The sequence below is a fragment of the Kogia breviceps genome, chromosome 12, assembly GCF_026419965.1.
Source record: "Kogia breviceps isolate mKogBre1 chromosome 12, mKogBre1 haplotype 1, whole genome shotgun sequence".
NCBI classification, from domain to species: domain Eukaryota; kingdom Metazoa; phylum Chordata; class Mammalia; order Artiodactyla; family Physeteridae; genus Kogia; species Kogia breviceps.
In genome coordinates this window covers 39,664,282-39,688,998 of record NC_081321.1, presented here as the reverse complement: position 1 = coordinate 39,688,998, position 24,717 = coordinate 39,664,282, and the positions used below count along the sequence as shown (strand labels likewise).

At 55.3% G+C, this 24,717-nt stretch overlaps 1 protein-coding gene across 2 annotated transcripts; it reads right to left on the bottom strand.

Moving 5' to 3' along the window:
• Nucleotides 1-564: 564 nt before the first annotated feature.
• On the bottom strand, nt 565-24,682 carry ASIC1 (acid sensing ion channel subunit 1). Of its 2 annotated transcripts, XM_059082783.2 has the most exons (13): nt 24,549-24,632; nt 23,372-23,749; nt 22,597-22,792; nt 8,686-9,027; nt 6,049-6,199; nt 5,289-5,416; nt 4,827-4,977; nt 4,399-4,455; nt 3,780-3,933; nt 3,287-3,378; nt 3,010-3,089; nt 2,817-2,921; nt 1,327-2,658 (listed from the first exon to the last, which is right to left on the bottom strand). In XM_059082783.2, exons 2-13 carry the CDS (start codon nt 23,731-23,733, stop codon nt 2,554-2,556), a joined length of 1,923 nt encoding a protein of 640 aa, XP_058938766.1. In that variant the 5' UTR covers nt 23,734-23,749; nt 24,549-24,632; the 3' UTR covers nt 1,327-2,553. The 2 variants fall into 2 exon arrangements, with proteins under 2 accessions (XP_058938768.1, XP_058938766.1); XM_059082785.2 differs by lacking the exon at nt 8,686-9,027 and having other exon boundaries at nt 565-2,658; nt 24,549-24,682.
• Between the last annotated feature and the right edge of the window lie 35 nt (nt 24,683-24,717).

Here is a 24,717-nt window from a genome sequence, read left to right as displayed (position 1 = left end):
TTTCCTTTCCTTCTCTTCCTGCTCTAAGCCCAGCGCGCTGAAGAGGAGTACCCACTGTTTACTCCATTTTACAAACAGGAGAGGTGAACTCAGAGTAAATAACTTGGCAAAGTCAGCAAACAAGTTAGCAGTAGAAGTCGAAACATAGAATCCAGATCTTCTGGTTGATAGTCCGGGGCTCATTCCATAGATAAAGTGCCTCAATAACTACCTCACGTTCGAACTTAAACCCAACTTTCCCCGTGACCTTTAACCTAACCTGCTTCTAGATTTTAAATTTATTTTGAAGTTTGACCCTGACCCTCTCCAAAGAATCCTTTGTGTTAGAACTTCTCTTTGGGATCTTTGTTGCCTTTGACCTCTTCCTCTTTCCCTGCACAGTGTTTCAAACCATTCCTGGTGTGATGGTCAGCCTGTCGCATCCCAGGAAGACCAGAGTATCCCTGCTCCCGCCTCCTTACTCCTGCCCTGATTGTTTGGCCCCAAGCCAAGCTCAGCTCTAAGCACTTAGTGGCAAAGCCTAAATACTATTCAAATAAGAGAAGAATGACACTGAAGAGGAGATAGTTAAAACCCAGTTTATTAGACCAGAGGCATGCGTCACCCATAGCCCTGCCTGCTGTTCTCCATCCGGAGCACACCCTTTGGCCTTGGTCCTGCTTCCCTCTGGAGAAGTCTGATCTCTAAGGAACTCCTAGGAGCCAAGAGTTCCCAAAGATCCTAAAACCTCACTCTCCAACTGCAGGCCAATGCACAGGTGACCTGCCACAGGTCTTGTTCTGGGGTTGGAGACTGAGACAGCTGGGCAGAGAAGGCCTGTGAAGGGGCAGGGCTCTGGCCTGGGAGGAATGCCTGGTGGAGGGGGCATGGCAGGTACTCTACCTCGCTGGTTTCTCTTTAAGGTAGGAAGGGAGGGACAGAACGGCAGAGCTTTCAACTTCCCCTCTAGGCCTGTCTCTTTCTTCCCACTACCAAACTGTACCTTACCAGAAAATATAAGTGGTGGGCTTGGGTATTAGGTGAGCAAAGAGGCCTGGGCATCCAGAAGGAGGCAAAGGCCACTGACTGAAGACCTCAGCCTCTGCCTGTCAGCACCCCGCTGCTTCAGCTGCAGAAGTCATCAACCCACAGCTCCCTCTGTCTCTGCAGATCTCAATCCCATGGGTAGGGGCTCTCTCTGTAGCAACCCCCATCCATGGGGAGGCCACAGTCAGCTAGGCAAAGGACATTGGGGTGGGTGAAGCAGGGGTGGGAATGTTAAGGCTGCAGGGAGGGCAAAGGGTACCCAGGTTGGGGAGAGAGGGTGAGGCCAGAAAGAGGCAGAGCTTGTAATTCACAGCTTCCTTTATGTCGCCACCGAGACAGTGCGAAGGTTACAATGCGCGTGTCATCTCCTTGTGCTTCTTAGAGGGATGTGTGTACACAGTACAGACACCAGGGGAGAGTCCAACTCTTTATACAGGTGAAGGCATTCAGAGACCAGGGAGGGGGTGGAAACACAGAAGGGGGACTTGGTGTGGGAGAGTGGTTCTTAGAGACAAGAGGGGATGAAGTAGAGACAGAGTCAGGGGAAAGTATATACAGAGATATAGCAATATAGAGTCTGTATCATATAGAAATAGAAAATGCAGATGAAGTTGTTGAGAGAAGCAAATGACGTTTCGGGAGAGGACTTGGGAGAGTTCCATAAGAAAATTTATGGATGTGGCCCTCTGCAGGGGCCCCTGGGAGAGGGACCAGTGAGGTTAGGCACCAGTGCCCCTCTCCCTGAGCTGGAAGCCAACCAGCTGGATCTTTTATGGGATGGCAGAGGAGGGCCGCCTCTTGGGATTTCTCTCCAGCAGCTCTGGGGTGGGGGTGAACTTGTAGGAATCAGGATGTGGCCTACAGCACCAGGGCCACATCTTGTCCCCAGTGCCACTTCAGGGGATTCCCCACCCCTGCCTCCCTAGAGAGTTCACACTGTGTGAGTTGGTGGGGAGGGAACAGACACGACTCGGGTTCCTGCCTGGAGACTTGGGGTTGGGGGCGGTCACTGGGCTGAGAGGGTCTCTTAAGGCTGGGGAAGCCCCCCCTACTAGCCCTCCCCTTTCAAGGTACATTCTCTGGTTTGGGGCCAAATTCCAGACCCCGAGGATCCCCTCCACCCCCCACTGGGAGGGGGCTTTGGTGACTGGTGGCAGCAAAATGTAGGTGGACACTCAGATGACAGCCAGCCAGACAGACAGAATTCAGGCTGGGAGCTGTGGGAGGCAGCATGGAGCAGAGAGGGGCAGCCTGAGGTCACTCGCCCTGTTCTCTCTTTTTAGTTTCTGTTTTAGATTAGTTTTGTTAAAAAAAAAAAAAAAAAAAAAAAAAGAATGGGATAGAGGCAGGGAGAGGACTCTACGGTCAAGACTCCTTCCTCACCACAGAAGACAAGAGGAAAGGACCGCCCAGGAGTGGGGGGGCTGCATTGGAGGGGGAACTGAGTCCCGAGGGCGGGGCAGCTGGGGGCCCCTTTGCTCTCCTAGCCCTCCCCATCTAGGCCTTTGGTACAGCGGCCTGCAGGGCTCAGCAGGTAAAGTCCTCAAAAGTGCCTCGGGCCGGATGGTGAGGTAGGATGTTGGCAGCATACGTCATCCCGGCAGGATGGCCCCGGAGGCTCTCACACGGGTTCTGGGGGAACGGCACAGGACAGGCACTGGTTATCCGTAAGGGCCACACGTGCCGCTGGGGCATGGGGGAGGCAAAGGAGAAAAGGTGGCAAGGAGGGTGGTCCTGGGGTGGTCGGGGAAGGGATGGGGCGGGAGGGCGCCCCTCTCTCGCTCCCTCACGTGTCTTTTGACGTCATCCAGGCTGAGGGCCACACCCTTGTCCGCGCTGCTCCGTTTGGCCTCCTTCTGGCACTTGCCTCGTCTGCACAGCTTGTGTTTTATCACCTGGGAGGGAAGAGGGGAAGTGGGCGGGTAGGCGGGCTTGAACCCCGCCCCTCCCGTGGCCCCGTGCAGGCGCCCCGCCCCCACTTACCTCGTAGGCGTAGTCGAAGAGCTCCAGCACAGTGAGGATGCTGGCCCCGATGAACAGACCCATCTGGCCTCCAATGTCACCTGCAGGGGTGCCCACAGGGAGGTCAGTGGGGTCAGGACACAATGGGAGCGGCAGAGCTCATTGGGACAGGGGAAGGCCCCTGGGGCTGGCAGGGGAGGAGGCCTTGTGGGACGGAGGTGAGCAGCCTGCTTCAGGTGGTAGCGTGTCACACCATGCCCATGGCATGGGAAGGGGACAGGTGCCATCAGCAGCTCACCCAGGAGTCCTGCAATCTCATAGGCCTTCTTCTGCTCAATGGTCTCATAGTTGAGGACTTCAAAGAAAATGTCCAGCACCAGGATGTTCTCCCTGCAAAGGGGTTGGGAGAGGAGACCTCGGATCAAGTCACATCTCTGTCCCTTACTAGCTGGGTGACCTTCGCAAGTTATCCTCTCTGAATCTCAGTCTCCAATATCTATAAAACAAGATGCTGATGTGGATACCTGCCTTTTAGAGTGAGGATTAAATGTGATGGTGTAACTGAAAAGACGCTCCACGCACCAGCAATTGTGAGGTGATCCCAGTTACAGCAATGAGGATGCAGAGAGGAGGAAAGAGAAAGGGGTGCTTCCCCTGCTTGTTCTGGCTTGATCTTCCCTCCATGCCCACCTCAGACTCTTTGGTTGCCTTCCCCATGTTATCTCAGTTTCCTCCTGTCTGCCAACCCCCATCAGAGCCCGCCCATTACCCTTCACAGTCAGAGCCCTTACCCTATGTACTGCTCAGACTTGTTGAACTTCTTGGCCAGGTACTTGGCTGATGCTTTGCTGGGGATCTTGACCATGGACAGCTCCTTGCCATAGCGAGTCAAGTTGCAGGGCATTTCACACACACAGTACTCCTGGTCCTTCTCCACCAGGAAGTCTGTGCCAGCCAGGTGAGAGGTGCCAGTTGAGTGATGCCCTTCTGCCAGCACCTTCCTGACACGCACATCCTGGCCCTGCCCAAAGGAGGCCTGAGCCCCCTTCTCTTTTTCTGACTTGTCCTTCACTTTGGCCCTGTGCCCACCTGTGCTGATCCTTACCCAGCCTCTCCATGGATATTTCTTAATCCAAAGCTCATTCCCTCAGGGCCCTCCAGGGTCAACCAGCTGAGGTGCTGATGAGAGCAGGTGAAGGCCACCCCTCCCAGATGACCCCTGTTCATTTTGCCCAGGGGCCTCGAGAGATGCTATTCCTGGCCTAGCTAAAGTCAGACACAGGAGAGTTCAGGTGAAGCCTGATCCAGGAGTGATTTGAAGCTTCTGGAAGCTTGCTCTGAAACCCCTATGCATATGGCTGGAAGCTCCTCCTTCCCTCCCGCAGACTTCCCTGGGATGGGGGCGCTCACCCAGGGCAGGATCTGCACATTCCTTGTACTGCTCTGGAGTGCAGTATGGGGCATCCCCTGGAGAGGAGAAAAGAGTGGTACAGGATGGAGATTAAAGGGGTCTTGTGACACTGGTGGTACCAAAGGCCTAAAAGCTGGAAGCTGGGGGGGGGAGGGTAGGAATAGTCAGCCCCCAGTCTGTCCTGGAAGTGACCTACCCCAAAGTCCATACCCCCTGGACCCTTCTGACCCATCCCCATGGGTCCAGGCAGGAATTGAGGTCAGAGAGGCAAGAGCCATATGGGTATGGACTGGGGCTGGAACTCGGGTGGAGAGAAGCCAGCTGGTCTTGCTTGCATGTTGGCAGGAGGTTAACATGCATGGGGAGATGGTGAGGGGCAGTGCAGGCTGAGGGGCCCAGGACCGTGTTTGGAACTCTGGGGCCTGACCTGGCATGTGCACCATGCGGCAGTTACAGTTCTCCACCAGGTAGCGGGTCTCACAGTCGATGCGGCAGGCGGTAATGCTGTAGGAGTCGAAGAAATCCAAGTCCATGGTAACAGCTTTGCAGGTGCCCCAGGGCGGGGGCAGGTAGATGAGCTGCTGGGAGAGCCGGGGAGCTGGGGGGTGTGGGGACTTCTCCCCGAGTCACCTTGATGGACTTGTCCGACACGATGCAGAACTCAGGTGTCCTGCCCCCTCTCCCTGTGCAGCCTCTGAGGGTCTCCGAGTTTACGGAGCATCCCACTCATTAGATCATTCATGCTTCTGACTAGTCAGATGGCTACCCAGGCCCTAGCTCCCCCGTCCCTAGCTCCCCCGTCCCTCCCATTATTGGTTGCCCAGCACTCCACCTCCATCATGAGCCTCCAACCACCCACCCTGGGACCGGCCTCCTGTGGCCCTCTCACCCTCTGCTCTTGACAGGCCACAAAGGTCTGGAACCCTGGGGCTACACCAAAGCCCAGCTGGTCGATGAAGGGAGGTTCATCCTGACTGTGGATCTGCACTTTGATGCCCGCTTCGAAGGACGTCTCATCTAGGGGAATGAGAGGGGTGTGTGTTGGGAGGGCTTCTTACTCCCTAACCTCCTTCAGAGCTGGGCGCATCCTACCTCTCCTGAGATAACCACAACATACACTGAGACTGGGGGAGGATAGTTAGTCCAAGGGCCCCTGGCCCATCCCCAGCCTCCTTCTGGGTTCACCAGCCCCATGCTTCCCTGATGACCCCTGAATCCTACATACTTCTTTTCTTACCTGGCTTCAGTTACGCATCTCGGTGTTTCAAATTATTTCTCACTGTCTCAGAGGCTCTCCATCTCTCCCCCTCCTTTTCTCCCTTCTCCCCCACGTCTCTCTGTCCCAAGGCCCCTGAGACCAGACAGACGTCAGGCAGCCCAAAAAGAGACGGAGTTATTTATAGAGGGAGTGGTGGCCACAGATGGAAAGGGATGGCTGGTTACCTTGGAGAGTGAGCCAGGAAGGGGGAGCCAGGGGAATGTGAGTGTGGCAGTCAGGTAGAGTGGAGGTGGAGATGGTGAGGTGCTGGGAGGAAGTGAGGAGAGCCCACGACCTGCCTCAGGCCCACAGTAGAGCCCAGGAGCCCCCCCAACGGAGGCGGAGGCCCGGAGCCACAGGGAGGGCCCCCCCCCCGAGAGAGGCAACATACCGGTCTCCCCCCACACGGGCAGGTACTCGTCCTGCTGAATGTCCAGCATGATCTCCAGCCCATTGCCTGTCCCACCCTTCATGGTCTTCAGCCTGGGACGTCCATCTCGGCCAGAGTTGAACGTGTAGCACTTTCCATACCGTGTGAAGACCTGGTGGGAGCAGAGCGGAGAGCCTGAGAGTCCTGCCGGTACCCTCTGCCCATCAGGCACTGTCTCCAGACCCTCCAACTGGTGGAGTTTCAACCCTTCAGGAATGACCCCTCCTGAGCAGCCCGCTCTCCATTTGTCCTCCTTCTCACCCATTCTGTCCTTCTTTGCCCTGCTGTGTGCCCTGGAAGGCTGATCCCTGTGGGGTGCACTGCCTGTGCTCCTTTGCCACCTGGATGGGCTTCGGGTTGGGCTTGACCAATGGGAGGTATCGGTAAGGGATCAGAGGACGGAAGGAGGGAGAAACCAGGGTATTTATCTGCAAGTGTTCTCAAGGTGGCTTAGACCCTTCGTGACCACAGATTCAGCCAAGAGGGCTCCCTGCATAGCTCGGTTGCCTCTTGGTGTTCCCTTAGCTTGAATATGACAATTTCCCACTATTTCTAGGTGCCTCAGGCCCCCTCATTGGTTTCCTTAACTCTGCCCACAACTCTATAAACAGTCCCTCTGTTAGTCTTTTCCACTAAACTATCCAAGTGTTAACCTTTTGCCCGCTGGGACCCTAACATACACACCTCCATCATCTGGAGCCCCTCACTGCTTGGTCCCTCCTTGGGACCCTCTCCTCAGGCCCAGGACCTTCTGAGACTTTTCTTCTCTTCTCCTGGATTTCGCCCCGGGCAACTGAAATCCTGCCCTTCCCCAAGACCAAGCTATGCTTTATAGTTTCCTCTGCCATTAGCCCCTTATGTCCATCACTGTTCCCTTATCACCAGAACCTGAACATCCAGGACCTGGCATGTTCGTCAATGCTCGTGCAGTACTGTGAGGGCTGCAGAAGGCATCTCAGCTCTGGGGGTAGCCCCCCGACTCCATGCCACAGAGCAGCCCTGAGTACACAGCCATGGAGAGAAAAGTGAACCTATTCTTTATGGCCCTTTCCCCACAGCTTCCCAGGATGCCTCCAGGTTCCCACAAATGGGGTGAGTGTGCTTTTACTCCTGAGAGATGGTGACAGAGTCCACCAAGCAAGTCATGAGGTGAATACAGACACAGCCCAGAGAAAGAGAGGGACAGAGTGTCAGGCTAGGCTGGAACAGGGAGGCAGTAAGGGTTACTAGTCAATAGAGTCTTTGCCCCCTTCCCCCTTCCTAGAACAACCTCCTCCTTCCCCCTCTGGAAAAGAAAACCAGTGCTATCCCCCATTTTGTGGGTGAAGTCCAGAGAGGTAGAGAGAGAACTCCTAATCCCCCAGCTCCACTACCAGGCTTTGTGGCTTTCAGCCACAGGGTCCAGGCTGGACACACACCCCTGCCTACACACCCCCCCCCGCCTGGGGATATGAGGGACTCCTGCTGGCTGAGGCCAGCTGGGAGCTGCAACCTTGAGCTGGCTCAGAGGGCTGTGCTGCTGACCTGTGAGCTGTGCTGCCACCTGGTGGTGCTGCCTGAGAAGTGCCTGCTCTAGCCTTAGATCCCGAGAAAGCCAGGTTGACCCCTTCCTTGGTCCATGCTCCTCTACCTCCTGGCCTGTCCAAGGCCCAGTGGCCAAAACCTCCAGGTTCCTGTCTGTCTGTAGTAGTCCAAGATGCACTGATATGATGACATCCACCTTCCCCTGCACTAGGGAAAAGGTGGGGGACTGAGAGACGGGTGTATGGGAAGGCCTGGCATCTGGCACTCGTAGGGGACAGAAGCGGACCTGTTGGGACAGACGGAACTGGAAGCTGAACTGGGGAAAGGTTGGGGTGCCGCTTAGTCCCTCAGCAGGGGAAGGCCCTAGGGTCTCCTAGCGAGGGCTTCCCCTGGGAAGAGGGTCCCTGGCCACTTAGAGCTGGAGGGGGAGTGGGGAGGATTTAGAGGAGTCCTGTTATTCTCCCTCACCACACACACACACACACACACACACACACACACACACACACACACACACACACACACACTGTAGGAGGAGCACAAGAAGACCACGTGAGGATGCTGCTGACAAGCATGCTGGGGTGGAGGGGGGATATCCACAGCCCTCTGCCTCCCTTCCACACCCTTCTCTTGCACCTCCAGAGACCAGGGGGCACCTGCCCCAGCTCCAGTCCAGGGGTGATAGTCAACATTGTTAAGGCCAAGCATAGGCACCCACCACCAGATCAAAGGTTGACCTCGGTGATAGATTAAGGTGCTGACCCTGCTGGATCGCAGAGAGGTCTGGGAAAGGGCTGGGCATGCTGGAGGATATTCAGGGAGACACCAGGGGCCTCAGGGAAGCAACTAATTACCAACTATGTGTTTCAAGAGTCTAACAGGGAGGGCAGTACTGGCACAGCCCTGGAAATAGAGCCCAGCTGCAGACCCTGGGGCTCCCAGGCAAGCTCTGGCCAGGCCTCTCTCACAGAGGGTGGGTGGTCCAGGTGAGGTGGGGGGAGGCAGGATGGTTACCAGCCCCAGGAGGTGACGGTCACGGTGAGCCATGGCAGACACTGTTGGGCACCCACTCACCACTGAGAAGTTGTGAGGGCCACAGGGGCCCCCGCAGTAGGAGCAATAGAGCAGCATGTCCTCCAGCCGGTGGCAGGAGCGATTGTAGAAGCGGTGCAGGTTAAAGGGCTCCCCAGAGAAAGCCTCGGGCCCCGGTGGGGCGAGGGGCACCCCGGGGTCATCGCTTTCATCCAGCCCCAGCATGGGGGCCAGGTAGAGCAAGTCGGGGTAGCTGAGCTGGGACAGCCGCACGGTGTTGGTGTTGCAGAGGGTGACCGCCGGGAAGGCCAGCTCCGTCGTGGCCACTTCATCTAGCAGAGTCACATGTGGGTAGCTGAGGTAATAGGCAACTCGATCCCCGACCTGGCACAAGAAGGCACCCAGTGCCAGGATAAAGGCTGCCGCCCACAGGGCCTGCCGTGGCCCTGGACCCCCTTCCACAAAGATGTGGCTGGCTCCGTGAAGGGTGCAGCTGCTGGCAAAGGCCACCAAGTCCGTCGGTAAGTCCCCCTCTGTGGCCCCCTTCTCTGCCTCCTTTTCTTTCTCTTCTCCCTCCTCTTCTGATTCTGAGTTGTCCCGCTGTTGCCGCTGGTGGGGACCCCAAACGTCTCCCAAGGGCCCTGGGGCCTCCTCTCCAGAGGAGAATGACACAGAGCAGAAGATCTGGATGGGCATCTTCTCCAGGGGCTTCCTGGCACCAGCAGGTGGGCAGGAGGACGGGGGAGGAGACGTGATCCTAGGCAGGGTCCGGCAGTCCTCTTGCCAGGTCTCTGCTGCCTGGCTGGCCGTCCTCCCTTGCCAGGGCCTCTGTGGCAGTGTGGCTGAGGTGGGGAGGGGCTTAGAGAGGAGAGGAGGACCAGCCTGCCCTGTCAGGGAGGTGGCTGTCTGAGCCGATGAATAATTGATGGCTGTGGGAAAGGGAGGCCGATGGAGAGGAGCGGGGCCGCAGCTCCTTTCCCATCACCAACTCCAGCAGGACAGACAGGGTCGAGGACAGAGTGGAAATGCTGGAAAAGCCCGGGTGCTCCAGGGGAGATGGGACCTAGCAGAGTCCTCTGCTCTCACTGCCATGACCTGGGCCGGCAAGGGTCTCTGCCCATCCCCCAAGACACACCCCCTCAGGCTCCCTCTCACCCTCCAGGCCACCTGCCCTCGCCTTCCCACCCCAATTCTGAGTCCTCTGCCCTCATTCCCACCTGGTCCAGTCATTCTTCTGAGTTATCTGAGCCTCACACTCTCTCGGCACCCCTAATTAACCTCTAATTCTTCTCTAATTCCCCCTGACTTGGAATCTCCCCGATTATTTTATGGAGCCCCCCGGTTCTCCCCATACACCCTTACACTGCAGTTCCCTCTAATTATTCCTCTGATCCTCAGTTCCCTTCTGATCACTGAGCTGACCACAATTTACTTTCAGTTACTTCCTGAACCCCTGGCTGCCCCGAGCCCCTACTCTCTCCCTTGACCTCCGGTTTCCCTCCAGCCATCCCTGATGCCACGGATCCTCCCCTCCCTCCCCTGACCCCACCCCTACTCTACTTCAGTCAGCACCCCACCACCACCACGCTGAGCTGCACTCCCTTCTATGGCTTGGGGGGGGCAGCCCAGGTTCCATTAGCAGAGGTCTCTCACTGACCACAGACTCACTTATGGCCAGTTCCTGGCACTGGGGGGAGGGACCCTGTCTCTTGCAGCTGAAAAGCTTCCTGGCAGATCACCGCTCCCCCTCCCAGCTACCCACCCCCTAACAGTCCAGGAGAGCAGGTGGAGGGATTCTCTTCTGGTGGGTGGAAGAAACTGAGCTCAGAACCGGGACGGGGTCCTGGGTCAGGTGGAGAGTGTTGGGAATGACCTGGGGTACCCCCAAACCCTCAGCCTCACAGATACCCCCAGCCCCTCAGTCTCTGAGGTCCCTCTTGCTCCCAGTTGATCAGTGCCCGCCCCCAGGCCCCTGGCCCCTCTGTGTGCTCTGATTACTCAGGGCCACTGGTTGAGGAACTTGAGCCACCAGCCAAGTCTCCAGGGCCTAGAAGGTGACCTGAGGGGAGGAGAGGAGGGGAGGGAGGGGGGGAAACTATTAACCCTTCCTCCACAGAGCCAGAGGAGGACCATTGGGGGTCAGACAAGTCTACTTGGGCCTTTCCATTCCTTAACCATCTCACAGCCCCAGGCTCCTGCCCCCCTTTCCCTCGCCCCTCCCTGCTCCCACATGTCTTCCCACCTCCGTTTGCATGCAGAGAGCCTGGAGTGTGTTGGGGATGGCAGGCAGGGTGCCAGGTTCTAGCAGAACTCACTGATGTGGGACCTCTGGCCTCAGCTTTGCTGCCAGGGACACAGAGGCCCCGGAAGAAAGCAGCCTTTGAGATCTGGTCCCTCTCCATCCTTATGCCATTGCCCTCAGACTGCTCTCCCACTCTTCTACCTAAACAACCGCCTCTCAGCTGGTCTCCCTAACTCCCTGCCCCCCTGCAGTTTCTCCCCACCTTTAGTCCGTGCAATGTAATTCCGACCACCCTTCCGCATAAAGACCTTCTCTCACTCCCCAGTGCCTCTTGGTAAAATTCAACCCCCGCCACCCTGGACCTACACGGCCTTGGAAAGTCACCCTCCAGCCTCACCTCTCCACCCCTCCACCCCACCTAGCCCAGGGTCCAGCATCCAGCCACCATGTCCTTCTCCCGTTCCACAGACACAGGAGGCTCATCCACAGTTCCATGCCTTCCCTGGACTCCACCTGGAGAATTTCTACTCATTTTTCAAGACCCTACTCACAGGTTACCTCCTCCGAGAAGGCTTCCCTGACTCCACAAGGCATAGTTAGTGCCCATTCAGGGAACAGACTGAAGGGTCCAGTTCTGCTCAAATCCCTTCCAGCATGAGTAGTGATCAGCACAGGCTCCGGATGCGCAGGCTCAGCGGCCATGGCTCACGGGCCCAGCCGCTCCGTGGCATGTGGGATCCTCCCGGACCGGGGCACGAACCCATGTCTCATGCATCGGCAGGCAGACTCTCAACCACTGCGCCACCAGGGAAGGCCGATCAGTAGCTCCTTAAGGACAGGGACTGTGAGAATGAAAGAGCAGGACCCAGGGGCCGCGTGGAGAAACAGGAACCAGAGATAAATCACTGCAGAGATGAGGAGAGACCTCCCACCTTCAGTTGCTGTCCTCAGGCTTCTCCTGTATGAATTCGTGGTTTCTTCTTCTGTTTCCTGTCCCGTGTGCATTTTCTTCCTGCCTACGGGACCTCAGCTCTTGGAGGGCTTTGCGCGTCCCCAGGATGCGTTTCAGAGGTGAGTTCCAGACTCGGGTTGGAGGTGGGCCAGCCTAGGTTGAGGCTTGGGCTGGGAAAGCTGCAGCATGCGTCCCCCACAGCCACTAGAGGGCATCATTCCCATCCTGCAGCCTTTCTGGAAGAGGAAGTAGATTGGACTTCCAGAGGGAAGAAACTAAGGCTGGGAAGCTCCCGGTGCTTCACCAGAGAGTAGGGTGTACACACACGGAGCAGCTTCAGAGGACAGCAAATCTGGTGTGGCTGGACACTTCTTCCCCCACACGAACACAAAGACCTACACTGCACACCTACACAGCACTACACACAGACACACAGCCCTCTTGTGGGCAACGAAGACACACACACACACACACACACACACACACACACACACACACCCAACTGGCTCTTCCTCCCTCCTCCATCCTCTAACATTCTCTCCTCCTCATCTCGATCTAGTAGACAAATCCACATTTTTCACAGTAGCGGGGAGGTGAGGAAAGGATCAAGCAGCACACACAGACCCCCGAGCGTACACAGAGGAGAAGTACCCAGGCAGACACGCTCGCAGAACAACACTCAATTTTGAACCCTCTATCCAGAGATGCGACCCCTCCCCACATCACTCCCTACCCAGTACATCTCTTAAGCTGTGTGTGGCCACCCGGTGCTTTCTGACTTTCTCCACATCTCTTTCTGAACTCCGGTCACCCCTCACATCTGTGGAATGTCTCCTGCTTTTCAACTGATGCCTCAGGGGATTCTTATACAACCCAGCAAAATAAGCAGGTTTGAGTAATTTCACCCCATTTGACAAATGAGGAAACTGAGGCACGATGACCTGTTCAAGTCTTGTGGAGAGCAAGTAGTAGGCTTGCTGGAAGTAGGTCATCCCTCTCTAAATCCCTTCCTTCTTCTCCATTCTTTCATTTACCCATCAAATATTTCCTGAGTGTCCATGTGCTGAGGACACGTGGAGAACAGATAAGGGACTGGGTCCCTTGTGGAGCTTATTATCTAATGGGGGAGAGTTTTTGTTAATCACAAAAATAAATATTTAATTGCAAACTATGATAAGTGCTATGAAAAAAATAATATGGTTCCATGGAGGTGAATGACTGGGGGATCTGAACCAGACTGGAAACTGAGGAAGGTTTCTCTGAGAAAGTGATGTTTGAATTGCAATCTAAAGAATAGGGAGGAGTGATAGGTAAAGGTCTGTGTGTGTATGTGTTGGGGGGCGGGCGGTATTCCAGAGAACAGAGTCAGTGCAAAGGCTCCGAGAGGAGAGAGCTGAGAAGAGGAGGATATAGCTGGAGGGCAGGCCCTTAGGGCCTTGAAGGCTTGGTAAGGATTCTGGTCCCATTCCCCATGGAAGGATTTCAAGTGATCAGAGCAGTGTTTTGAAGAGACCACTCTGGAGGAGCCCGAGGGATTCTAGAAGTCCTGTTAGGAAGCCACTGCAGCGGTCTAGGTGAGACATGGAGCAGTGGGGTGGCCTGGAACAGGGGGATGGAGTGGAGATGTTTGGGAGTCAACACTGGCAGACCTGGTAAGGGAGGCGAGGGAGATGGAGTGTCAGGGATGGTTTCTAGTTTGCATAAGTGGGTGAATGGCTCACTGGATCAGGAACACAAGTACAGGACTAGTTTGGGAGCTAAGATGATGAATTTGGTTTGGCACATGCTGGTTTCTTAGAGCCTTGGGGAGATCCAAGTGGAGATGTTAAGTGGGAAATTGGCCACTGAACTGATGCTAAGAGGAGAGAGCCGGGCTGAGACATACATTTGGCAGTTGTCGGTGTGTAGATGGTAATTGAAATCACGAGTGAAGATGAGACTGCTCAGGAATAGAATATAAAGTTTTTTTAGAAGAGATAGAAAGAAAAATGGCCTGATATGGCAGTATCCACCCAAGCTAAACAGAATCCTAACCTATGACTTAACCACAGCTCCTAGTTATATACCCAAGAGAAATGAGTGCATATGGCAACCCAAAGACATGAACAGGGATGTTCATAGTAGATTTATTTATAATAGCCCCAAACTAGTAACAACCCAAGTGTCTAGCAAGAGTAGAATGGATAAACAAATTGTGCTCTATTTACACAAGGCACTACTACACAGCATTGAAAAAGAACTAACTACTGCTATATAAAACGAGACTGAATCTCACAGACATAGTCATGAGCAAAAAAAGACAGACACAGACATGTATACACTGCATGGAGGATACATATAGTCTAGGAAGTTCAAGAACCGGTGAAACTTATCTCTACTGACAGAAGCCTGAATGTGGTTAATTCTTGTGGGGTAGTGTTGACTAGGAAAGGGCCTGAAGGAACTTTCCAGGACACCAGAAATGTTTTACAATTTTATACCAGTGTAAATACATACCGATGTAATATGTAAAATATTACATTGTAAGATAACACCAATGTAAAAATATACTAATGAAAAATTCATCAAGCTGTTCCATTAAATCATAGCCCCACAATTTAAGAGAAGAGGAAAGCCTGGGATTGAGACTTGAGCAGTGCCAACATTTGATGGCCAAGTGGAATAGCATGAACTGGCACAGAGGCAGGAGTGGCTAGACAAAGGAGGAAAATCAGGAGAGTACCGTTGTTAGGAAAGAGAATAGTGCAAAACAGAGGTGGTGGTCAACCATTTTGAATGATTTTGAGACGTCAAGGATAAAAAATGGTTGTGGGTTTTGGAAATGTGGAGGTCACTAGCAGCCGTCGCAAGAACCATTTTGGTGGAGTGCTGGGGCCAGGGGAGGAAGGCAGCCCGAGTGGATTAGAGAGTGAGATGGAGATGAGAAAAAAATGGAGACAGTGGAATCTATACATCAATTTTAAGAATTTTGTCTGTGAAAAGAAACAGATACTGTGGGAGCTGGAGGGGGCTGTGGAGTTGAGAGACGTTTGTGTATTGGGTTTTATCTTAACCTAAAGCCTGGTACATGGTAAGTGCTCAATAAATATTAGCTGTCATTATAGCTATACATTTTTAAAATTTTTATTTATTTTATTTATTTATCTTTGGCTGCGTTGGGTCTTCCTTGCTGCGTGCGGGCTTCCTCTAGTTGCGGCGAGAGGGGCCTACTCTTCATTGTGGCGTGCAGGCTTCTCATTGCAGTGGCTTCTCTTGTTGCAGAGCACGGGCTCTAGGCGCGTGGGCTTCAGTAGTTGTGGCTCGCAGGCTCTAGAGCACAGGCTCAGTAGTTGTGGCGTGCGGGCTTAGTTGCTCCGTGGCATGTGGGATCTTCCTGAAGCAGGGCTCGAACCCGTGTCCCCTGCATTGGCAGGCGGGTTCTTTTTTTTTTTTTTTTTTTTTTAAGAAGCCCAGTCTTTTCTTCTCAATGTCACAGTAAATCCCTTAAAGCTGACTTGGGCTGATTCTTATCTATGAACTTCACAGTACCTGGGAATTTACCCAGTAAGATTTCAATAGCTGTGTCTCCTCTGCGTGCAGGGAACAAAATCAGGCATTTCCACATGGCCAAGTGCCTCCGCGCAGTCGGTCCAGGCCGGCAGGGCAGGTGGGTTCTTAACTGCTGCGCCACCAGGGAAGTCCCTATAGCTATACATTTTAAGATGGGAGACTCTTAAGCACGTTTCAATGTCAATCGGAAGGTTCCACTGGAGAGGGAAAGACGGACTACAAAGGAGGGAGAGGCAGAATCTTTAAGGTAAAATTCCCGTAAAGATAGAAGGAGATCAGATGGTAAGAATAGGTTGAGATTTCAGCCTAGAGAAGATGGATGTTCCCCTTTGGGGGCAGGTACCCAGAGGAGCGGGGAGATCTTGTCTGAGGCTTCTATCTTCTCTGTAAAGTGGGAGGTGAGGTCATCTGCTGAGGGTGAGAGGGGGGCTAGGAAGGGTGGTGGTTTGAGAGGCATAGAAAAATTTACAGTAATCACTGGGGAGAGCAAGTTGACGGGAAAACACAGTGGGGTTGCCAGGGCAGCACTGGCTTGTTGATCATGAACACAGTGTGATTCCAAGCCATGTGACTTCCTCTGGTACAGTGTGGCTGAGGAAGCCAGTGGTGGGTCCATCTAAGGTTGGGACTTGGCTAAATGGTGCAATGAAGAGGCAGAGAAGTTCCAAGATGGTGTACTCAAACGGAGGCTGGGGTTCTTCTCTTTTGCATCCTTTTATTTACCCTTCCTGCCACATCACACCACCTCTTTACAGAGCATGCACAGCTGGGGAGCCAGGCACCCTCCTCCACCACACATCCCTGCTCCTATATGGTCACGCACGAAGAACCCGGGCTTAGAAGATCTGAGGTCAAGGCACCCACTCTGTCATTTACTGGCTGTGTGGCCTCAGGCAAGTCATGTAATGCCTCCGAGCCTCAGTTTCCTCGCCTTTCAAATGAAGATATTAACATCTTCCTGCCTCCCAGAATTATGAGGATCACAGGAGCTAAAGTAAAGGGAATTTGTAAACTGCAAAGAGTGCCAGAAAGAGAAGATTAATTTGGCGGCTGTGTGCTCTGTATGGGGCCAGAGGTTCGTGGGCACATGAGCTCTCTCCTGCAGACGCATGAAGAGAGCTGCGTGTGCCCCTGTGCACGTCCATCCCTGTCCACGTCACACCCTAGTCCACGTCCGCGTTCTCCCACTCTCAGACATGCACAGGGAGGTGCACACGCGGGCTTGCACACCTGGGGCACACGTGCAGTGTGTGGTGAGGAAGCCTGCGTTGGTTGCTCTCCATGGTCAAGGCCACTGCAGCAGTCTCTCCCTGAGGGATGTTCCCAGCCGGGCGCGAAGAGCCGACACACCAATCAGAGACACTCGATACTCAGCTAAACAGCCCAACCTCCCAGGCCTCCAGGACTGCCAGCCACATCGAGGGGGTGCAGATGAGAGGAGTGGGAAAGGGTTTTCTTTCCAAGAATTCATAGGAGCTCAGAAAAATCACAACTTGCCCTCCCTCTCCCTCAGGAGTGGCCTTGGAGAGCCTGGAGTGAGAGTCTCTGTCCTGAGAGCTTCTTAAGGGAACTTTCCCTCAAGGTGACGACACAGCAGTTTCATGTTTGTTTTAATATTTTCCACAAGGAAGATGTCTGATGCATGTGTCCAGGAAACGGTACTGCACACCCATCCTACACATGGGCCAGCGGGAGGCTTAGCCAGAGTGGCCCAGAGGCTGAAGGAGAGGCTGCCCCTTGGCAAAGAATAATTTAACAATCCATTTACAGCCCCCTTTGCTCACAGGAAATTGAGCCTAGAAGCTGAGAAATGGAGCCAGATGAAACTATGCCCAAAATAGAACCCAGGAGTCCCAGACGCATCCTCCACCCAAACCAGGCTCCATTCTCCTTCGAGCTATCTCCTTCCCTGCTTTGCCTCCCAGAATCCCCACGCCAGAGTTCTGACCAGAAGGTTCTCAGTGAGAGGGTACAGACATACAGGGTACAGACATACAGTAAGGGAAGGCTTGTGCCTCGGGAACCTGACCAAAGACCATGACCTTTGCTGGAGAGAACTAGACCGGTCATCAGCTGGGAGAGGCTGGGCTGGGGGGAGACACCACACATTCTGTAGAACTGAAGTTTCTCTTTCTTTCTTTTAGGCTGCACCGCACGGCCTGCGGGATCTTAGTTCCCCAAGCAAGGATTGAACCCGGGTCCTCGGCAGTGACAGCGTGAAGTCCTAACCACTGGACCTCCAGGGAATTCCCAGAACTGGCGTTTCTGAATAGCTGAGCTGGGCTGGGGAGATTGGAAGGACCCCACCTAGATGTGGAGGGTCCTCTCATCCCTGGCACGTGATTCTCTGCTCCGAAGCCCTTCGGCTTCCCTTAGTGCCACCCTGCACTCCGAGCCTCCCGGGAGTACCTCGCGTGGCTCGAAGCTCCCTGAGGGCAGGGACCGGCTCCTCCTGTTCACCGCCGCCCCCTGGTGCCCAGCACGAGGCTTGGCACTTCCAAGGGCCTCTGTCGGTGACCAGAAGGAATCAAGTGGAGCTCGACACTCCCGCCCCCAGCCCCCCGTGCCTACTCTTCAGTCTCCCTCACCATCCCCCAGGAGTTGAAACTGCCTTCCACAAAGTTGAAGCATGTTCCCAATGCACCTCCACCCACAGCAGAAACGTTCAGACCTCTCTGCAGGCCTCCCCTCTGCTTCCTGGATGCGCACCGGTTGCAGCGGCAGCCCTACCACGGAGTTCTCCACAGGCTGGCGCAGGAGAGAGCCCAAGCCTTCGAAGCAGTGCTCTCCCCACCCCTCCGCTTCCGGCTCTGTCCCCAGAGCTGCTTACTTACATCAGCTCCCTATTACTTTAGCCAACAGCTGGAGATCAATTAACTGCGAGCAGCCTCTTAGCTGATAGCAGTCTGGGAGGGGGGCAGAGTCAGAAATGGCGAGGGATAGGGGATGAGAGGGAGGAGGTGAGAGAGGAAACTGAGTCACCTGAGGGAGGGGTGTGTGTGTGTGTGTGTGTGAGAGAGAGAGAGAGAGAGAGACCCCAATGCAGGGTCCCCTGGATTCTTGCAACTGCCTCTACTCCAGTCTCCTCCTTCCAACCTCAGGCACTTCTGAGGGAGGGAGAGAAGGCAAGGGCAAGGCTGGAGGAGGTGTCCAAGAGTGGCTAGGGCAGGGTGCCCCTCTTCCCAAGCTAACCTCTCCACTCCAGCCTCTCCTATCCCTCTGCACTCCCTGCATGCTCCCCCGTCCACGCCCCACCACAACCCCACACAAGACCACCGGGCTTCTGGGTGGCGTAGCCCCAAAGCCTCCTTTCTTCCCTGTGTGTAGCAGCGTGGGCAGCCCTTTCCTTCAGCAGTCCCTCCACTCCCTGCCTAGCTGGACGGGACAGACCCAGGTAGTGAGGTCGGGCCCTCCGCAGGGGCTCCAGGTCTGAGCTGCTGTGGGGTGGTGTGATGAGGGGTGTCATTGAAGGGGCAGAGCCGGCCCTGGGGATGAGGAAGCTCCCACTGCTATAGTCCTGGCTCTCCCTGGGACCTGCCATCCCTGGCTCTTCTTGTTTAAGATGACCTCTCCCTCCAACTTCTGGGTCTCAGGATCACCCTTCTTTTCTATCAGCATCTCACCTCCTCCAGGTGCTCCAGAAGATTCCTGTCCACCTCCAGAACCTTGGGGGGGAGTTCTTTGCCCACCTCTCCTCTGGGAGATTGCCCCCACTCCAGGGTCCCCTGGACTCTTGTCCTCCTATCCCTTGTCCCCCAATTCCCCCCTCTCTTGAGAGAATACTATCCCCACTGCCTACCCACCCCCAGGATTTCCATTCTCTGCCCTCCCCTTCCATCTCTTCCAGGGTTCAGAAATGAATTCCCACTTCTCTCCCCCAGGCAAAGGCTCTGGGACTCAGCTGGGAGAGGGGGGTGGCATAGGGCAGACTAGGCCACCATCTGCCAGCCCCCTCCCCTCGGTGCTGTTCAGCATTCCAGCCGCATCGGAGCTCCTACTGCCAGGGACAGATAAGGTGCAGCTGGAGGCTGGCACCAGCTGCGACTGTGCTCACCCCCCCCAACGCCCCACCCCTACCCAGGCTTCGGCGGACAGCTGCACCCCCGGGCCCCCTCCATGGAACCCCTATCCTGCCTTGGCCTGGCTGGCCTCAAAGCGGGGTGGGAGAGTGGAGCCTCAGACCCTGTTGCCCTGGCAACGAAGCACCCCACCGAGAAGGAAAAGAGGAGGGAAGAGGGGGCCTGTGGGTGGGTCTTTGGTAGCTCTTTTGGTAGCTCAGGAGAGAGCTACTGAGGCCTACCCAATTGGGCTGCTGGTGGGGGGGGACACCCTTTCCATTGCCCTCTGCCTCTTCAGTCCCAAAGGGTTTTCAAACCAGTTTCTCCCAGATTTAGCCCAGGTTCCCCCCACTTTCCCAAGCTGTCTCAGCCACAGCTGGGGGATGGACCTGGCCAAACACCTCTTGGACCACGTTCATCCCCTGAGGTTCAGCTGGATTCAGAAGCACATCTGGGGGGAATGCTTGTCGCTGCAGAGCCCCACCATGGAGCTGAGGTGTCTAAGGGACCAAAGGATGCCCTTCCTATGCCCCCTGCACTGTCCTCCAGGAGCAAGATTCCTATTGTTGGATGATGGTCGCGCTTGGAACCCACCAAAGGGTCCACATGTGCCTATGCACACTCTATTTTGCAAACACTTTGAGCTGGACTCGGACCCCCGGTTAAGAACCTCTGCTCTCAAGGCAGCAGAAGATGCCAAGATGGTCTCCCCTAAGCTCTGACCTGAGAGAGAGATGTTTTCTGTCAGTGCCTCATCTGTCCAGGGGCTAGACACACGCCTCGTGTCCTAGCAGAGACCAGCAAGGATGGAGAGGCAGATGTTAACTATGGGACTAGGGAGAGGAGGGAGAAGGTGGAGCATCAGGCTCCACAGGGCTATCTGTGCCCCTTAGGGCCAGGGGGCTGGAGGAGAGTGCCAGCGCTCTTCTCCACCAGGGGGATGTCAGACATGGACTCACAAGGAGACTCCCGTCTGTGTAGGGACATCTCTTACGGGCAGAGGAGAAAGGGGCTGTTGAGGTCAACCTGAGAGGGCAGAGGAAGGTCTGAGAGGTTTGGGTCCAGCTACATTCAGGGTCAGGCCTTTGACATGGGCTCAGGGACAGCAAAAACCTGGTCCCTGACAACCCAGAACCAAGAAGTGCCAGTGTTGGGCCTGTGGGATCCTAGCCCTGTATTTCTCCCCCAGCAAGAGAAACTCACACTGCTCCAGAACTTTGTGAACCAATCACATCGCCATCTGACTGTGTAGGGTTGTCCCCTCAGACAACATGGACCAATCACATTTCAGGGTCTCCATTTCCATGAACCAAACATATCTTAGCATCACCACTTGGAATCTTTCTGGACATGAGGGACAGATGGAGCCTCAACCGTATACTTTCTATGAACTCCACTTTGTTCCTTAGTACCTTCCCAGGTCGAGCCAATCAATTCCCTTCCTCATCCAAACACTACAAACCATTCAGTCTAATGGGTTTTCTCTATCTTCCTTGATGGTTGTTCCTTTTGCTTGTGTGGGGGGTATGTTGCAGAGGAGGAGTGCTCTGGCTTTCACTTCCACCTTCAACTACAGTTCTATTACCCTTGGGAATATAGTTGGTGAGCCTGGGAGCCCTCCTGTTTTGAGGAAGGAAAAGTGGGAAGGAAATGGTTCTTGCATCATGCTAAGCTCCCTATGAGCTTGGCTCAGCAAGGACTGTGGTCATGTAAACTTTGTCCAGCAGTATTGACAGAGGCCCATGAAACTGGTCTCAGATAAAGGCTTAAAGAGATTGGGAAGTCATGTGTAACTTCAGCAGGAAAAAACAAGCATAACTATGGTTCCAACCTTTCTACACAAACAAATGCAGTTCATGCTCCCATAATGCTATGGAGGCAGCAAGCAAGTGTGGGAGGAAAGGGGAGGATCTGAGAGTGGAGAACTGGGGGCAGGCATGGACAGAAACAGAGTCCTAGGGGAGCCTGGGTTTTCAAGAGCAATTGCCAGAACTGGAAGTGGACATGATGACTCCAGGGTCAGCAATATTAATGCAAAGAGCACACTGCGTTGGGACTGAATGAGGCATGAGTTCTAATCCTGAGTTTGTCACTAACCAGCTCTGTAAGCTCGGGCAACTCATTCTACCTCTGTGTCTCAGCTTGTTAAACAGAGATAATATGACTATTCATCCAGGGGATTGAAGGACAGTCTAGAAAGCATTTGGAAGAGTTCCAAGCATCACCCTCACATTTGGTATACTTTTGCATACATGGCTCCAGGTCCTCTGGCCCCTTTCCACAGTCCCTGCCTGTTTCTAACCCCCCAGGAACCTGTATGACTTGCCCATGATCACCTGGCACATGAGATGCCGGTCAGTTCCCCTAACCCTCCCTGGGGTGCTGGCTTTGAGGCAGCCCCATCTGTGTGTGGAGGGTATGAGTATCTGTGGGCCATTTCCATTTTAAGAAGCAGTCTCCAGTTCAGCCATGACTGTGTACCCCAAGTCATCTCTTCTTCCTCAGACCCTGACTCTGTGGGTTGGCAAGGGGGGAACCCAATCAGACAGTGTGTGTGTGTGTGTGTGTGTGTGTGTGTGTGTAAATGGCTGGGGTAGGGGACGGGTGGCATAGAGAGAATTACCTGTCCAGTTTTTTAAGAGAAAACTTCCCTTATTTACCATGTTTCATTGTGCTTCTCAGACTTTAATTCAAACTACTTGAGGATTTTGTTAAACTGCAGGTTCTGATTCAGTAGGTCTGGGAAGTGGGGTGGCAAAATCCTACATTTCTTTCAAGGTCCCAGATGATGGTCCTCGGACCTCATTTTGAGTAACAAGGCTGCAGCTTACCCATCACCACCCCCAGCTCTGACACCTGTGACCCAGAAGGTAAGCTTGATGGGATCAGGGAACCTGCCAGGCTGTGTGTGTGTGTGTGTGTGAGCGCACACACACACTATAGGCTCTCTTGCCTGCCATCATGGACACAAGGCTGAAGTCGAGGCCCTCACAAAGAGCAAATGCGTCCCTGAGCTGAACAAAGTACCCCCCTGCCAGAAGCGAACCCTGGGGACACACAACTTCCTCCCCAGAGGCCCGCCCATTCCTAGCCTCCTCCTCCTCTGGGGGCTGGCTGACTCACGTCCCACACCAGCCAGGGGGCTCACTCACCACCTTGAAGTCCTCAGCGCTGCAGACCTCCCCCCGGAAGTGGCAGGAGAGCAGCATGTCTCGAATGTCGTGCCCCGCACGGTCGTAGAACTCGCGCATGTTGAAGGGCTTGGGCTTGAAGCTGCGGAAGTTGGCCTTGTCCTGCAGTATCTCCAGCTGCTTTTCGTCTGCCATCTGTGTGTCTGGTATCTCATACCTGGAGCAGGGTGGGGTGTGGTGGGGGTGTGAGCAGTGCATGGATCGGCAGGACCTTCAGTTCCTGCCTCCATCTGGCCTCCGGTGCCCCATGCCCAAGCTTGTGGGGAGGGCAGCATCCAGCCCTGGACAGAGGCATGAAAGGAGAGCTGGGCGTGTCTAGGGGATCTGCCCCGTGGGGTCTGAGAAGGCAGAGGATGGCAGTGGCTGCCCAGGGGCTGGGCATCTGAGCACATGGGTAAGCATGGGTGGGCAGAGAGATCAGGGCAGGAACTATGGCTTTTATACCATAGTTTCTACCCTTTAAAGATGGTATGCCCGGATCCCCCAAGGGAGGAGAATATCGAGACATAGTGGCAGGAGGGTGGGCAAAGATGACTCCAGGGAGTGTGGCCATGTCTCACAGCTGAGATCAGAGATTGGGTGCCCCTAATTGAGTGCTTGGCAGTACCCCGATCTCTTTGCTGTGAGTGGCAGGTTTGGGAGGCTGGAGGGCAGGGTGGTATGGGCTGTATGGTGGCTTAGAGAGGAAGCACCCTGACAGGGGGTCTGGCGGCTGGGATGGGTGGGAACCTCCCACCTGTTGTTGAGCAGAGCCAGCAGCTCCCCAGCGTGGTACAGGTCGTTCTTGGAGACTTGGCTAAAGCGGAACTCGTTGAGGTTGCACAGTGTGACAGCAGGGAAGGTGAGCTGGGAGGCAGCCACCTCGTCGAGCTTGGTGACGTGGTGGTAGTGGAAGTAGTACTGCACGCGCTCGGTGCACACACACAGTAGCACAGCCAGTGAGCCCAGGAAGCAGAGGGCCCAGAGCGCCCGCTTCAGAGACAGCCGCTCGTAGGAGAAGATGTGGGCCAGGCCGTGCAACGTGGAGCTGCTGGCGAAGGCCTGGATGCTCACCGGCTGGACGCCACCCACCTCTTCCTCCTCAGCCTTCAGTTCCATCCTGGCCGAGGGGATCCTGGGGGAAGGGGGTGAGGGAGTCTGTCATGGTCCTGGGATGAGAGTACACACAGCATCCCTCCAGATGTGTCCATCCCCATCTCCAGAGGTCACTGTCTCTGGTGTGCAGGCCCAGAAGTGGCTGGCTGGGGGACACACTCTCAAAAGAGGGTTCCTCCAAATGCAGGGGTTTGGGAGTCAGCCTAGGCCAAGAGAATGCTCTCCTAGGGAAGACTCCCAGGCCAGGGGAGACCCCAGATGCAGTCACCCGAGGATGAGAGGGAAGTCCCAGTGCTCCCACAGGCAGGCACAGGAGTTTCCTCCAGATGTGGGGTCACTCTGGGACGGCAATGTCCACCCATCCTGGAGACGAAAACTCCCCCAAATGGGCTGAACCCGGGGTCAAGAGTTCCCAGTCAAGGGTGTCCCCAGGACTGGGCTTTCACCCCCATGAGCTAGACCTGGGCCAGAAACCCCCCAGGGAGGTGGGGAGGGGCCCACCTGAGTCCTCACCTGCCCGGCGTCTGGCTGTATGTGTGCATGTTTGGGGTGGGGGTGGGGTGGGGGCAGAGGGCAACCCGAGGTGGCTGCACAGAGATGGGGGCGCGGTTCCCTCTGACAGCGAGCTGTCCCCGCCCCGGACGCCCCCCCCACCCCGTTCTAGCTTCTCGATACAGCCAGATCCCCTGCTCGGCCCCCGCCCCCCTCCCCAGCCACTGAGCCGCCCCAGGAGCTGGGGAAAGCTAGAGGGGAGGAAAGTCCCGGCTTCGGGGCGCTGGGGAGTCCCGCAGCCAAAGGAGGGGGGATCGGAGACCCACCTGAGGGGGCTTCGGGAACCCGGCAACCGGCGGCGGGTCCTGGGGCGCGGGGCCGGACGCGGGCTCAGCGGCGAGCCTCGGAGGGGCTCATGGCCCGGAGCGGGAGCCGGCGGCCGCCGCGGCACGCCGCGCAGAGCCCTGCAGGGAGCGGCCCTCCCGGCTTCGCTCG

Coding starts and splice junctions, on each gene's coding strand:
- ASIC1 (XM_059082783.2), bottom strand. CDS start 23,733: ATGGAACTGAAGGCTGAGGAGGAAGAGGTGGGTGGCGTCCAGCCGGTG. Junction 22,793..23,371: donor CTGGCTCTGCTCAACAACAG/GTGGGAGGTTCC, acceptor ACCCTGCTCCAG/GTATGAGATACCAGACACAC. Junction 2,922..3,009: donor TCTTCGACTACGCCTACGAG/GTAAGTGGGGGC, acceptor CTTCCCTCCCAG/GTGATAAAACACAAGCTGTG.